Raw genomic sequence first — 15,794 nt, 5'->3', positions numbered from 1 at the left:
AGCTTCATTCCTTCCTAGCATACAAGAAAAAAAAAATCTGGGAAGAACTGGGGCAAAACTACACTCTCCAAAGCCCAAAACACTACAAAATAGCTTGGAAGAATTAGCAGGTACGCCCTCCCTCCCCCTTTTGCTCTATCTTCAAGTTATTTTAGGCAGTGGCCTGTGGAAAAGGGTCAAAAAGTCTCCTGCGCCCGTTGCTGTGTATCTTTAAGGTCTGAGGCATGCCTACAGTTCTCTCCAAATCATTTCTTTCCACAGTTCAACCAAAAGGTTTTGAGAACTCTGTTTCCACCAGCATCAAGTCAGCCACAAGATGTATTCTGCATGTGACGAGTAGGACATCTGCAGACTGCCTTCCCTTTGAAGTGGGGCTGCTTTAAGACAATGCAACTTTGCTTCCTATTTATTCATTTCTGCAAGGCCAGCAGCATGTCATGGAGCTATGACTAAAGGTTATGTTGTTACATGATTAAGAACTTTGCCAGACAGAATCCTCCAGATAATCAAGCAGGTGTATCTCAGAATATTTGACCATAAACACTTTATACGTTCAAAGAGCAGTTACTTGATAGCCCAGAACGAAGAAGGCAGAACACAGGATTTACAGTTTTTGAGGATGACACGTATTGATGCAATGTGCCTGAAAAGTGACATATTTTTGTGACCCGATGTTCCATGTTCACTTAATAGAAATAAAAGACTTTGTGAAGATCGTTTCTGTACAAGAGAATCACCAGAGAAGGGGAACAGGGAAGGCAGGAGCGAGCTGAAAGATGCCACATAGCAGTGTGGTTCTATCTTGCCAGACAGACCAAAAACCAAACAAGGCTACCAGTCTGCATTTGGGAACACTGTTAAAACACGCCCAGATCCTTCCTCCACCCAAGTTGAGCCATCTTGAGAGTACATCTGGAAAAAATTGTAAAGAAACAGCTTGAACTTCATGAGCTGACTTAGATCACACCTCTACTTGACTTTACATTTGGGTGTTGTCCCAAAATTACTCCCATCCACCACACACATAGTAATGTAGTTCCAAATGGCTTCCAAAGCAGATCAACCTCCAGCCTCTGCCCAGTCACCTAGTCCCAGGTGAGCCTTTCACCCAGACTGCTGAGCTGCTCCCTCTAAAATGAGGGTAAAACTCAACTCTTCTATCTCACCATGCCTTCCTGCAAAGAAACAGAAACATGAACAAAACAAAACCAAACCAGTGCAGCTCAGCTCATTTCCCTGCAAGATAAAAACTGTGAAACGTGTCCTGTGTTCTGCCTTTGCCACACACAAACTGTAATGGACTCGGCAAGGACACAGTAGGTCAGGACACAGCTTATGCACAGGGTGGGCTCTGGGCTGTCAGTCAGCCAAGTGTCAGGCTGGTGGGTTAACCCTGAGGCAGAGGGACAACATGCTTTGTAGTCTATAGGTGGCACTTAAAGCTGTGTTTAATCTACTTCAGCAAACATTTTCCAGCTCTTTGTAGGTGGGGTCTTCAAAGAGCGGAGTGGGCCAGCATTTCGCAGGCTGATTACCTGAGAAGTGCACGGTTGATTAATGATCAGTTGACCTTAAGCTAAGCTTTGCCTGAACTTCCTTATCAGATCTTATACACACAGCGAGCTGTGGGAAAGTCAGCCTGTGGTCTACCGCTTCCAATCATTCATTTATCAATCCCCACTAAAAGGGTCAGCCATTAGCAACGCATAGTTTTCAAGCCATAAGCTCGCACTTAAATGCAGTTGCAGAGTTTATGCACCCTGGAGCGGATCAGGAGTTACACAGCAAAGTTTCTGCTACGGAAAGAGACGGTGCCCTTCTCACCTGGATTGCTTAAGTGCTCTGGGCACGTATCCTACCACAGCATCCCAGGCAATAGGTGCTATAGTTTCGTGTTGCAGCAGGAGAGACTGCTGGAGGACAGTTCCCCAAAACCCTGGGCTCCAAACTCCTGGAGCCGAAGGTGGGTTTTTCAGTTTCCACCACGCGAGCCAGTGCAGCTGCTAGCACAATGGGGCTGCAGTCCTGAGGGGAAACAGCCTCCGGTTGTTAATGCAATAATAGGAATGACGACAATATTCTGCAGGCAAGGGGCAAAGCTTTCTAAATCTTATTAAAAACAGCAAACGCTGTTTGTCATTACACAGTCAAGAGAAGATGTTGACTAATGTATAACTATCAAACGGAACTGTCATGACTTTAAGGCTGTCAATAATTACGACTTCACATTAATAAGTAACCAGCCCTTCTGTCAAAAAGGTGAAGGAGTGAAGCAAAATGGTAGTTAATTCTTTGAATGACATGAAATTATTAATCCTCTCCACAAAACTTTTCCAAAATAGTCACGGTCTCCGTGTTTCTTTTTTCACTTTAGTGGAGCTCACACGATCCCAGCTATTCAAAGTTAGGGGTGAAACTACAGGAGCAGAAAGCAAACCACCTCCTAGTTAAGCTGTCCATTTCTAAAGAGAGTTTGTGGGACGTGTTGTGGAAGAAGCATAACACGTTGAGAGGTGACGGTGCACCCCACCTGGAATGGGGTTGTAGCACCTACTTTTCACCTCAGCAGAAATCACCACCTCAGGGCTGAGGGGTGGCCAGCAAGGGACCCCAAAGCTCGCCAACCCAGCTGGGGCCCGGCTGTGCTTTTGTCAGCATCCTGCAAACACGCTGCAAAGGTGGTGAGGGGGGCACGGGCATCCCACGGCCTACATCCAGTCTGCGGAGCTGTGGTCAGACCCACGCCGTGGCTGAGGCGAGGAAGTAGGCCCGTACAACCCACTGCTGCCTCTACTGTTGTATCCTGAGATACACAACTTAATGAAAACAAAACAGACAAAAGCACATTTGAAGGGTATTTACAGGCTTACAGTTTGTAAAACGGAGACGCTCGAGTGAAAGAAAGGTGCTTGAGGAAGGCCACAAGTGGACATGACTTTCAGAGCTTGTGCAGGGGCTCTGCAAGACGCATTAAAATTCTCCCCCTGGGAACGGAAATCCTTGTGCTGACTCCTCCAAAGGGTGATAGACCAGATGGAGGGTCAGCAGGACTTGTAGGGTGTTATTAATAAGATTAGAGTTCACATTGTAACACACGCTGCCATACACAGCTTGCACTTTTCAGCTGTAGAAGAAAATTTAGAAAAAGTTTGCTTTCTAACACTAACATCCCTGGTTTTACGACTGTCAGTTACCCGTAAGCCTTTGCTTCCTCCACCCCATCACCAAATAAATCATCAGCAGAATTTGATGGAGTTTTATTTGTTATGACTAAGATCTAGCTGACTATCACGTAAAATGTTGCAAACTTTGTCTATTCCAGATTTAATACTTCATCCAACCCACACACAAAAAAATCATGTTTCTCAGTGTCCAGAAAAAACAAGTCTGCAAAAGCCAGGGCTGCTGCATTAGGGAAAGCAGGAGATTTAAATGGAAGCAGCATGCCGGAAATGCCCCAGTTTAAGGACTGCACATCTAGTGTTTTGTGAAACTGGAGGGGAGTTGGAGGAGATTAAAGCGCATTTCCCACTGATTGGGAGCCTGTGGGAGGTGTAAACGTGGGCAGTTGTCAGATTAATTCTTTAGATGATTACATTCTTTTTGTTTCTTTAAAGCTGTTTGTAGTTGGGTTTGATGTCTCCTGTTCTGGGCAAGTGTATTGCTGCAGTTACCAAGGTGACTTTAGCTGACTTTCAACTATTTTTTCCAGCTTTGGTTTCTACCAGTAGTCTGCTTCTGGGCGGAGGAGAGAGGGAGGGAGGAAATTGTTTGTTTTTGTTTTGCTTTTTAATTTTGTGAATGCTGATTAACACTCCATGAACTTAACCAAAGTCATACTTGATTTTTAAAGCAAAATTTTAGGGAGAGGGGTGGTCAAGCTGTTGCAAAGGGGTCCAACATGGACCGCAACCTCCCCAGATATCTGCCCACAGGGAAAAAGGGCCCGAGGAGACTACAGGTCCCAGCGTGCTGCGCTCCTTCTCGATGGGAGCAGCCACACGCTGCAACCTGCAGCCTCCTGGGGGCCCTCTCCTTGTATTAAAGATAAGGGTGGCTGCAATCTGCTTAATTTTCTGCCAATTAGCAGCAGCCCTTGGGGATCCTGGAGAATGGCCAATGCAATCAGTGGGTTGCGCAAAGTTTGGATGTCCCCTCCTTATAAGTCATGTTTACGGCAGGCTCCTCTCGAGCAGTCCCAATGGCAGTTATTTTATGGGATTCAAGAATAACCAGATCGGATTAAGAAAGGTTTATTTATTCTTGCATTTGCATTCCGCTTGATGATCAGAGCGTTTGATCTCAGGGATCTGTCACTGAAGGAGGTCTCAATTCCCTTCCAAGCTCTGTCACTGACACAGAGCGTAATTCCTTGGCGTTTCCAAGTCACCACCCTGGGTACTGAACTCACAAAGGCCAGACTCTTGGAAGCTGTCCACGGCAGTGACTCTGTAAGAGGGGGGTGCCCACCGCATCGCTAACCCGACCTGCAGGCACTGCTCCTCGCTTCCTAGGTACAAAGCCCAGCACCCCGAGTTAGCAGACATAGAGCAAGCTTACAGCAGCTGGGAAAGAAAGTCTGGCCCACTTTTTTTATTCCTTTTTCCCTTCCCAAATGGGGCTATTTCAAACTTCCTCACTCCCTAATGAAGATATGGTCAAAGATCACTTAAGCGTCGGCAATCTTCCAGTGTCTTTCCCACAGTTTCCCCTGAAGGGCAAACCAGCAGTTGTGGGAAAGAGCCCCGAGCATCTTGGCACACAGTTAGGGACACGTCAGAGAGGCACGGAGGCAAGTGCCGAAGTGGGGAGGATGCCGCTGCACGGCTCCTGCTGTGGTCACACAGAGCCAAGGCTCAGATCTGGGTGCTTACCATCCTGGTTCAACCAGACAGTAAAGACACTCTGTGTGCATTCCCTAACGCAGAAGGGCTCCAAGGACAACGCCAGCAGCAACAATCTTCTTGCCGCTCACATATCCCTTTGGAAAGCCGCATAATATCTGCTGTCAGTGCTTGCAGGGGCCAGGCTGTTCCAGACCTACAGCTGAACTAGGACTGAGAGATTCCGGCTGTGCCACCGGCACCCTGCAGGCTCAAACAACTCTTGTGTGCATCAGGTTCCCTGCCTGTAAAACCGAGACATTTTTCCACACAGGGGTGTTGCAAGGATTAAGTCAATGTTTGCAGAGCACTTCTGGATTCTCAGATGGGGAAAACTATGCAGAAGTGCAAATTACTAGCATGGTGACCATTCTGCACTTCTCCTGACACTGGTTTTCCAGCCATTCGCTTTTCTAGTTCGCAGGCTTGTCACCCAGCACTCAGGCTCATGCTGAGAGACACTCCCTAAAGCACATTGCCTCCCCCCCTTCAGCATTCCTTACTCAAGCAAGACACCACTGAATGGTGTCTCGATGAGAGAGCATGCCTAAATAAGCAGGACTGGCTTGGAAACTTACTGCTTAGTGGTTGCAGAATCACAAAGTCTAGCCAGAACTAGACAGTTTCAGAGAATGCTGAAATGCTCCCCTTTATGTAAAACATTGCCTCCAAGAACTGAAGACAGGAAACCAGCTACACAGACAACAGCTCCCCTCCGCCCAAGTAAAGCAGCAAGCAAAACCGAGCGCGACTGGAAGAAGCAAAGTGCAGACTTGCCTCAAAGCAAATTCTACATCTTGATATCACCTTAAGAGCTTCCTCAGAAACACTGCTCAGATGGAGCTCGTTAATTTGCATTAACCCAATGCTACGCACAGCGCTTACTGAAAGGGATCTGCACGCCCTACTTCCCGAGTCAAAGGGACTACACAGAGAGCAGCCTCTGGTCTTGCAAGTGGTTGCACTCTTATTCACACGCTCCGAACCTGGCACTGCATCACACCGTGATCTCGGAGGACTTCTGGAGTGACACAACTCCTCTCTCTTCCCACAAGGGAAGGGCACCAACCTGAGATGCTCAGGGTGCCCTGCACCAGCCGGTCACAGCCAGGACTGTCCTGCCAGCCCCACCTGCTCCCTGCTCCCTTTGCCAGGAAGCTGCCTGCATTTCCCTACACAGCTGGAAACTGTTCAGGGCTGGATGGAATTAGCACACTGGCACAGAGCTACCATGTGTTAAGGGATCCCTAGACTCAGCCTGTTTTTCTGCTGGGAAATTGAACGCAGATGGGATTTGAGGTCTTTGGGGCATCTGCTGTGGGCTCCCGGACAAATGACCACTGTGCATGAATGGCCCGGGGGGGACCAGAGCATGTTGCCGCCTGGGAAATCCCAGACAGAAATATGAGAACCATGCGTGAGTGGCCTGTTGAACCACACTGCTTTATCCTCCTCAACAAGAGGGAGAGTGATAAACTGTAAGGAGAAGCTGGATAAACCTTGTGTTTTGTCAAATCGACGCAGCCTTGGGAGACCTTTTTCCACTACTCAGACCTCACCTTGAGACACTGGGGATGTGTGTGGGCACTTCCTGAATCCTGCAACAATGAAGTGCAGCAATTACTGATAATTTTAGCCTCGACTTATGCAGCAATGCAGCTTGCTAACTCTAGGTTTCTATTCCATGCCTCCGCTGACAGGAGCAGTAGAACTGAGTCAGCCAAGGGGCAGAAAAACATCACTTTCAGCAATGCTGTGTGATAAAGGGGACTCTTGAGGGGTGGAAAAGGTCAAGAATTCCCCTGTCCCAAGCCTGGCTCTCACCGCAACTGTGGCAAATTAACTCCACTGTCCCTGTAGCAAAGCGGGGATACAACTCCCCTGCCTCACAGGACAGCACAGAACCAGTTGCCAGGAACAATTACAGACTCAGCCCCGGAATCTCCTACATCGAGAAATTAAACAGCGAACGGAGCAAGGCTTTGCAAGTGTCACTGATCTCTGACATCTGGAGCCTCCAGCCCACCGAGGTCTTAGCAGCACCAGTGTTTAGTCTGGCACCTAAACGCTCCCTGTTGGGAACAGCTCGCAGCATCCAGCGACAGTGAATGTGCACACCAAGAGCCTGGGCGCATCGCCTTTTTGTGTCTCAACAGCACCTACCAAGCTGATGGGTCCTAAGAAATAAATAACAAGCCACTGTAAAGTACATTTGGATTCATACACGCCTCATTTTTCCAAGGTGTAATCAAGAGTATTATGTTACCTATGGTCAAAATGATTAGTCATGTTTCCAAAGATTAATTTTTCGCCCCCTTTTTTTTTAATGCATTTTTTTTAATGCTGATTTAATGGCTGCTTATGAACTGAGCTAACAGTCGTTTGGAGAAACAGATGTCCAATGCAGTTTTAAGTGTTAAGAGTGCCTTTATTCATATCCTTAGGAGAAAAAATGGCTACACGGTCTACAGTAATAACACTAATGAATCAAAGTGCTACAGCTGCCCAACAGGGTTTTGACAGAAACCAGCTTTTTTCTCAAAGGAACTTTTTTTTTTTAGGATTCTGGGACAGTGAACAACTGCTAATATGAATGCTTAACATGTAAGTATGTGCCTTGCTGAATCAAGCCCTATCTGGAACCAAACAATGTGAGGGTTTTGCATAAGCACCAAAAACAGTAACAACACAAAGATGGGGAAATTCACATGGAATCTAGATCTTCAAAATTTTATACAAATAAATATTCAAAAGTTTGAGTGTTTCTGACGCTATTTAGTGACACTGAATGCAGAACAGGTTGTCTGCTTTAAACCCTGACAGATTATTGCGTGTGGGTGGTAGGGTTAGGATAAAAGAAAGGGAAGAAAGCTACTATGAAAGCAGCCAGTGGCTGCAAATCTATGATAAATAAACAGCACATTCCTCTTCTGCACGAAGCCATTAGAGTCTATGTCAGCCTTTAACATCCTAATGTCAGCTGGGTGCAAATTTGACAGCCATGGGGTTCTGCGGTGCTCCCTGTGGAAAATAGATTTGGAACAATTTGCCGTGCCCCAACAGAGTGCTTCTGTCAGGTTCCTGAGGAGCCCCGAGTGCACCAGTTATTCACAGGACCCTTGCAACGAACCATGGGTTTGATATTTTATGGTCTGGTGTGTACAGTGCAGGATATGATTACACTCAAGCCTGGTTCCCATCAGCCAGCACCTCGTAATCGTTAACATATTTATCCTTGTGGTGCCTCAAGAAGATGACATTGTTATTAGTTCCATTTTATAGATTTAGAACTGAAGCTCAATAGCCGGATGACTTGCCTTTCATTACACAAGATTCATAGGGAAGGCCAGAACTGAGACCCAGCTCTACCAGGCCCAAGCAGGATCGCACCAGCAGGACTAGATCTATGTGCAGAGCTGTCCCTCTCAGGTGCCTCTAAGTCCTGTGATATTACTGTATCTGCACTGGGTTTTGTCTTGCATGTGTCAGCCTTTGCAATAGTGTTGTGGTTTAACCCTGGCAGTTCCCCTTGGGGATTTGGATGGAGATATACTACTCCGTGCGAAAACTGAACTCCTAAGCTACATCCCTCTGCAGCCGTGGGAGAGAAGAGACCCCAGACCATGTACATTTGGTGAAGAGCAGGTTGTCTGACCGTGCTCAAATGCTCATGCTGAGACAGTATATTGAGAAAGGCCAAGAGCTAGGAAGATCTGCTGCTGCTGCTTCACCTGTACCATACTGTGCTGGAAAAAACGGTGACTGATAAGTTTTCACTAAAATAAGGGTAATCATCAGGTCTGATTTAACTACAGGTTAGTTAGAAGTTATGAGTAAAGACTGCTTGGCAGTACAAATCACCCATCTCAGGGAGGACAACGCATCGAACAAGTCCCATTGTATCCGTTACGTGAACCGGAGAAGAAAAAACACTGCACAAGTCGGAGAAGACCTTTTCCAAACTCCTCTAAAAGTAGTCAGGGAGGAGATAGGGAGGAAGTATTAGGACAAACCGCTGTTTAAGTTGAGGAGATCAGATGTTAACCAGAGTGACCACCAGTAAGACACAAAGTGGCCTGATAGCTCTCTTTCTTTAACTGCATTGCTATTAGGGAGAACCAGGCTAGCTATCAACTTCCACAGCAGCAACCACAGACCTGAGAGCAATGTATTGATCTTCTGGGAGACAAACACTGGGAACCGGCCATTCCTACCATTTGCGCTTCAGGGAGGATGGGTGTGCAGCTGCTACAGGTAAGGCAGCTTTGCTACAAAGGGTGCTATCGTGGATACGAAGCTCTGAATTTGACCTGCCTTCCTCTCTGTCTCAGAACAGCTAAAAGCTCAGGTAAATATTTGTGTGCTCCATCACAGACCTCTACTAACATTTCAGCACTCTGTCTTGAGCACACCTCTGTTTATCATACCCTGAATAACGCATACAGCTTTCTTATCTAAGCAACAACTGCCTCCCAGCATTGTGGCTTACCCATCGGCTGCCTCCCTGTCCTGATGAACACCCAAAATGTTTCTGGTCTCTCCCAGCCGCTGCAAACAGAGAGCTTTTACTGCCGTGCAGATTTATGCAGGAGCCCGGCATCAGTGAGAAATCCTGCTCAGTACTTCTAAGGCTGGCAGTGATTGATTCTTGCAAATGAGATGATATCATCTGATTTTTTCAGTGGGGCCAATGGGACCAACCTTCTGGCAGAGAAGTGCTGCTCAGAATCTGAGTCAGGTAAGAATCTGGCTCCATATGATTACTTTATATCAAAAATAACATCATTCCCAAAACAATACTAAAACAACCTGCTACCTTTTTTTAAAATCTAATATCTCATCCTTTTATCCACCAATATCTCACCTTATTTATTAGTACACAATATCAGTGATTGATGTAATACTTCCCCAAAGTACCCAGAAATACTTATATGCGAACTAAATTGGAGGTCACCCATAAAATGGAACAAGAAAGGACATCAGAGTCTCAATTAGGTATGAGCAATATTTTTCCTATGAAATCCTTGATCAAGAATGAAACTGGAATTGAAACAGAGCAGGGTGCTGCTCCTGCCTGGCACTACAGGAAAGAGCTGATTTCATGATGATCTTTACTCTTAAAGCAAGAAAGCACAAATATTCACGGGACACAAGGAAATACCAAGACAAAAAGAATACAGCAAAGATACATGCCTTTCTGCATCACTTAGATGAAAACATTATGATTGATGGAAGAGATTAAACTAGTTACCAGCCTAAAATGGAAAGGGAAGAAACACAAAAAGACTGAAGATACTGCAGATGGCTTGAAACCACAGGTAATTTCCTATAGATTTACTGAAGCCAAAATTTACAAATGAGGACAGATCTCCAGGCCCACCTAGTCCCACTTTACTCACCTGTTAGTGTACAGACCATTAGATACGAGGGTGATACTGGCAGGTGATTACTGACAGTACCTGCCTGCTTAGGCAAGACCAAAGTCACCTTAAAAATATCAATGTTTTAATCAAAAGGTCTCTAATTATGAGCTTGGAAACAAAAGGTGCAGGCAAAAATATCAGCAAATGCTCACCTATGCCACCTAGCTCTTTGGATACCTCATCACTGTTTGGCAGTACATTTTATAGGGCTCAGTCCAGCCAATGGCACGGGGCTGGAATGAGATGGTCTTTAAGGTCCCTTCCAACCCAAACCATTCTATGATTCTTCCTCTATCTTTGCCCTTTTAGAGTGTTCGCTATCACCTTTCTCTTCCGCCTGCCAAGCCTTTTCCCACCCAGCTTTAACTGAGTTTTCCAGTCTGAGTTCTTAGTGTTCCTCCTCCCATCACCTGAGAATGCATGACGAAACTTACGGTGCTCGGTCATGGTTCAACCCATTCTGTCTTTGTGCGTTTATTGGAGGTAGAACAGGTTTGCTGTTAATCTCAAGCCCTCTCCGCAAAGTCTCCCTGATTTGTTCTGTATCTGCAAAGAAAATTTTTTTAGTGTGACTCAGAGTCCCCAGAAACATCACATAACACAAGGAGACACCAGCTTTTCTTAAAAGGCCTGTCTCTGTGGTGTATTTCATCTAAACTCTTTCCCTCCAGAACAAAATAAAGAAATGCTAAGCGTGAATTCTTAATGGCCCTTCCTGCACCTTAACAGTTATTTCACTTTATAACGTCAGCTTGAATTCTCGTACTTTGGGCTGCAACGTTATGTCAAGCAAGGAGAACTGGAAGCTTTTCCCAACGAGAAAATTCTGGGTAGTTTAGTATCCTTTCATAAAGGAGGTGTTTGCTGTACATGAAGCTCTTGCAGAACCTCCTGACGCATACAGCCTTTGTGCTGGAAGTCACTTTTCTCATTAGGCATCACAGGAGTTTGTTCCTTTACCAAATGAGGGCAAGGAAATCCTGGAGTTTTTGCAAATGGCTTTGTAAATCTGATGATTCATTTACAACCAGATTCACAAGAAGAAAGTAATTTTATGCAGGGCAAACTTCAGCCTCAAGCTCACGTGTGAAAAGAAAATGCAAATTAAGCAGCTCAGATGCAGCGTTCTTGCTTTTTCGTTTTCCTATGATGTTGATTGGCCAAATACTTTAACAGGATGCTTTCTTAACTTGCTTAGAAGTTTCCCGAACTTTTCTGATAATCAGGTGGAGGAAAAAATACCCAAATGATTTCAAAACCTTTTGAAGGATATGACATACAAATATAATCTATACCTGTCCCAGGCTTTTCATTTGCATGGCTGAGGAAGAATACTGTCTAGTCTTTTTAGATCCAATGCAGTTCAAAATATATGCACAGAAGCCAGACAGATCCGTATATGCATATAGGGTTGTTTGTTTTAAAACATGGACTTCAGAACTGGTTATCAGAGACTTAAGATATTCTTAAGGAAAACATCATTAAGTCCAAGAAATCTCAGACCCTCAAGTTTTATGTCACTTCGCCCGTTTGAGAGATAGCAATTCCAAGCATGCTTAATGGCCACAACAGCTGTACCCTGACACAGCATCTCACTGCAAAGGGGATCTCCACCGTATTCAATGTTTTCTTTCCATAGTTCCGTATTTGCAAGATCCACTTGAGTTCAGCTACAGCAACATGCAGTGTCAGTCCAGTCTGCCACCCAAGAAGTGACAAAGTTAAAGAGGAAACACAGCCTGGGAAAATGCAGTTGTCTCACCCTGCAGGTGCTTACAGTCCTGGTTTCACCCAGTTCTCAGCTTAACTTTGCAGATTTAGATTACAAATAGCCTAAAGCCTGAAAGATGCATTTAAAGAAAACAATGCAAAGATCTCGTTCTCTCGTCTTCCTCAAAGAGGCCACACCAAAATTCATTTTGTTCCTGAGACATATTGAGCCTTCCAGCATGAGTGGTTATTTTTTTTAATATTTTTTTTTTTTTAAATGAGCCCCACAATGCTGCCCAGACCTGTCAGAGAACAGGCCAAAAGGCCATGACAGCAACTCAGCCCAGGTCCTCTTACCTTTCCCGGAGAGCCGCCGTGGCTGGGTCCCAATGCAAATGCTCCTGCTGTCTTCATCATCCTCGGGGGGCCGGCTGAGATCGTCCCAGGCACATTTGGCACTCACTCCACTCAGGTTTGAGCCATCTGTCTCGATCCCTTTGTCGACTCTCTCCTGCTTGAAAAGATCCAAAACCCCACGACTTTTTTGGGTGTGACTTGACCCTGAGCTAGAACCCACCCTGGCTCCGTGCAGCGTGAGCACGGCTGCTGTCAGCAGCTCCTACATCTCCCCCTCCACTGCCAGCCTCTGCTCTCCAGCCCCTGTGCTATGATGTATCAGCTAAGGATGACCGGACATTGAGCCAAATCTGGCAGCTGATGTGAACTGGAACAACCTTCTTCATGGCAGGCTGAGCTGAACCCCTAGCCTTTCCTCCCTGCTTCCCTCTGGGGTGCTCAAGGGCACAAGTCAGGGAAAGACAGAAGTGGAAATGAGAGTTCTGGTGTATACAGGTTGCTTCTACGTTAGCTCTAGTTGACACCCATAGCATTTACGTACTCCTGTATGAAGCACAACTTCTCATTCTACCTGTTACATGCCACTGAAAACAACCCCACGAATAACTGAGATCCCTTTCCAAGCTTACCAAGGAGTCCCACAACAAGAAGTCTGCACACAGACCCACCGTTCCCAAGAGTTCACCATTTGCAAACTGCCCGTACAACGACTGCTTTTTACTGTGCTGGCCTGCTCAGTTGAGGACAGACGTGCAAGGAGACATCGGTCTATACACAAGTGTCGAAGTCAAAATATACAAGCTCCCTCCCTCGCAAGTTGGACTTTCCAAGCACGTAAACCACCGATTGGTGTCACACACCCCCACCAAGCAGCTGGATGCTCCTGGACACCATGCATTTTTTCAAGGACACGTGTATCTGTTGTCAGCAAGACTGTTCCTAAGCTGCACGCAGAACTTGCAGCGGGCACCTACCTGCTAACGGGAGCCGTCGTTACTCTGAATTTCCACCCGTTTCCCACAAGGGGGTAATGTTGAGCCGAACAGACTTAGGGCTGGGTTACACCGAGGAAGGGCTGCTCGTAACGCTGGCACCTCTCTACCGGCACCGTTTGCTCTGTTCTGTAGGGGTGTCATTTCTCACACCACTCGGTGATCTCCATCTCACTACATACATCTGGGTCACCTCAAAATACGCGGCAAGTCCCACTGCTCGCAGGGCAGAAGCTGAAGATTTGAGGGCAGGGCAGAGCTGTGTTACACACAACAGAGCAGACCTTGCTGCTCGTTATTCCTGGCCTCGGGTTCGACCTTGCCACTGGAGTCAAGAGACCGTGGGAGTTCGGTGCTTTGCAAAGTCTGTTCCCCAAGAAGCAGTTTCCACGCTAAAACCCTCACACACTCCTCCCCCTGCCCAGCTGTAGCCACTGTACCCTATAAAGAGCATTGCTTGTTCTTGTGACCATCCAAGAGGGGATTTGAGCAGCTCAGAGATAAGCACGAGCGCTCCGGGTGTGGTTGCACAGCATTTGAAGATGATGTAATTCACAGTGGCTGCAGTCCCACCCTCCTCCATGTGCTCCTAGCCCTTCCCCTGAGCCAACTGACTTTTTTTTCAGCTTTTTCACCTTCCTGAACTGGCTCTCTGGCCCAAGAAGGGAGGCAGAGGCTTGCAGCGGGGGGTAAGACCACAGCGGTCCTGGCTTAGGTTTAAGTATTCAAGAGACTGCCTTCCTTCCATCTCTCTCCCTGGAAGAAGGCTACTCGCTGGTATCTTCCTCTGGCATCAGGGGAAACTGGCTTCTATGAAAAAGTAATGGGAAAATCTGAGAAATAATACAGCTGCTGGAATCTTCTTTTGTTATATGCTAAACATTAAAAAATTAGTTGTTTAGCCCAGAAATAGAAGTTGTGAAAAAAAAAACCCTGCATCTGATGCTACATACGCTAGCGAAGCTCTAAGCAAGATTTACCACGTGGCTCTTCAGGGAGCCCTCCACAGCGCTCTGGGAGGCTCCAAATCAGCTGGGGATTTTGTCAGCATGGTTGTTTTTTGTTCCAGAGATCGGGAAGTGAAGGAGGGCCACCAAACTTGCCCTTGAGCAGGGAGATGAGGGGCCCTGAGGACTCCAGCTGGACGTCTCTGGGATGTGCTGCTCCATCCCCGCAGGCAGAGGCCCCGCTCCCAGCACGTGGCCTCAGGGAGGGGGAGAGGGATGTTCTGCAGCCCCTGTCTGCATCTCAGCTGGTTTGCAGAGCACTTCCTCAGGGAAAGAAGTGCTGCTCTGCTGGCACCCCTTGGAGATCAAGGGGAGCTGATGGAAACGAGCTGGCCTAAGGGGGCCTGTGTTTGCAAGCATTGATGTTGAAGGGGGAGAAAATAAGATGAAATAACCAACACGGGCTCTCGGTTTGGGGAAAGCAGTGCTTCCCCCCATTCCTAGCCAGTGACGATGTGCCTGGGCTGAGGGGCTGTTCTTCCTCCCATGAAAGGGGCAGCCTGAGCAGGAGGTTGGAGGAGCCCAGGGCAAAGGAGGTTCAGCTTTTTCCTTCCTCAGAAAAAGGATGTTTCTGTCCCATTTTCCTCTCAGCATGTGGGAGGGATGCTCTGAGGCTCTTCTAAGCCATTGATCCCTTTCTAAATGAGCCAGAGCACTGCAGCGTGACCCGCAGAGCAGCAACCACAACTCAGGAAATTCAAATCAGCTCTATTCTCTTCTGAGATAGCTGCTAAGACAGAGAATCAGCACAGAGCTGGGGACCAACAGGGACTGTTTGACAGCGCTGCCAGGGAAATCTGAACGGCCTACAGGGAAGCCTGGCTGCACAGAAAGCAGCCAGAGCTGCCACAGCGTTAATTGCTGACATCCTGGGATGACATCTTAGTTGGGATCCATTCTCAGTGACTTCGAACAGAAAGTACAGCTGCTGCTGCCAGGGCTGGGTTTAGGCCTCAACCAATTCCCACAAGAGACAAAGCAGCCTCACAACAAGCTCTACCCGCACCCTGGGAAGTCATTTTCTCTCCCCCCTCGCCTCCACCTATGTGTTGGCTGTGCCTTTCAGCTCCCATGTGCCGTGTAACACCCCTAAAAATGCCAGGGGAATGACACTTTATCTTTTGCCCACTAACTGTGGGCAGGAGGGCTGGCCAAGCCCTGCCCACGTTCAGGTTTTGGGCTCTTTTCAGGACTTGTCCCTGCAGATTTTGTGCCGTGTCTCCCAGCAGTCTGTAGGAGCACGGCAGGAAGGAGCAGTGCACACACCTGCGCATACTCATTGTTGAAAGAGCAAGAGAGAACAGAAACAGGAATGTTTTAATGTGAGGAAGTCAGGAAAGACCACAGACAGAGCAGCCGTCAGTGGCAGGACACGCTGGTGAGGCAGAAGTACTCTTTATTTGCCTTAACTTGCCTTGGCTG

The 15,794-nt window shown here is 47.0% G+C and overlaps 1 protein-coding gene across 2 annotated transcripts in view; it reads right to left on the bottom strand.

Moving 5' to 3' along the window:
* SUFU (SUFU negative regulator of hedgehog signaling) overlaps positions 1–15,794 on the bottom strand; it is a 77,187-nt gene that overhangs the window by 15,910 nt on the left and 45,483 nt on the right. The window contains exons 6-7 of one of the 2 annotated variants that reach the window (XM_035330217.1): positions 12,374–12,530; positions 10,741–10,852 (exon numbers count right to left, since the gene is read on the bottom strand). In XM_035330217.1, the coding sequence (XP_035186108.1) occupies positions 10,741–10,852; positions 12,374–12,530 (269 nt within the window). The remainder of the gene's footprint in view (positions 1–10,740; positions 10,853–12,373; positions 12,531–15,794) is intronic. The other variant, XM_035330218.1, reaches the window with a different exon arrangement.

This window comes from Oxyura jamaicensis, chromosome 6 (genome assembly GCF_011077185.1).
Source record: "Oxyura jamaicensis isolate SHBP4307 breed ruddy duck chromosome 6, BPBGC_Ojam_1.0, whole genome shotgun sequence".
Taxonomy (NCBI): domain Eukaryota; kingdom Metazoa; phylum Chordata; class Aves; order Anseriformes; family Anatidae; genus Oxyura; species Oxyura jamaicensis.
This window is presented reverse-complemented; position numbering and strand designations above follow the sequence as displayed.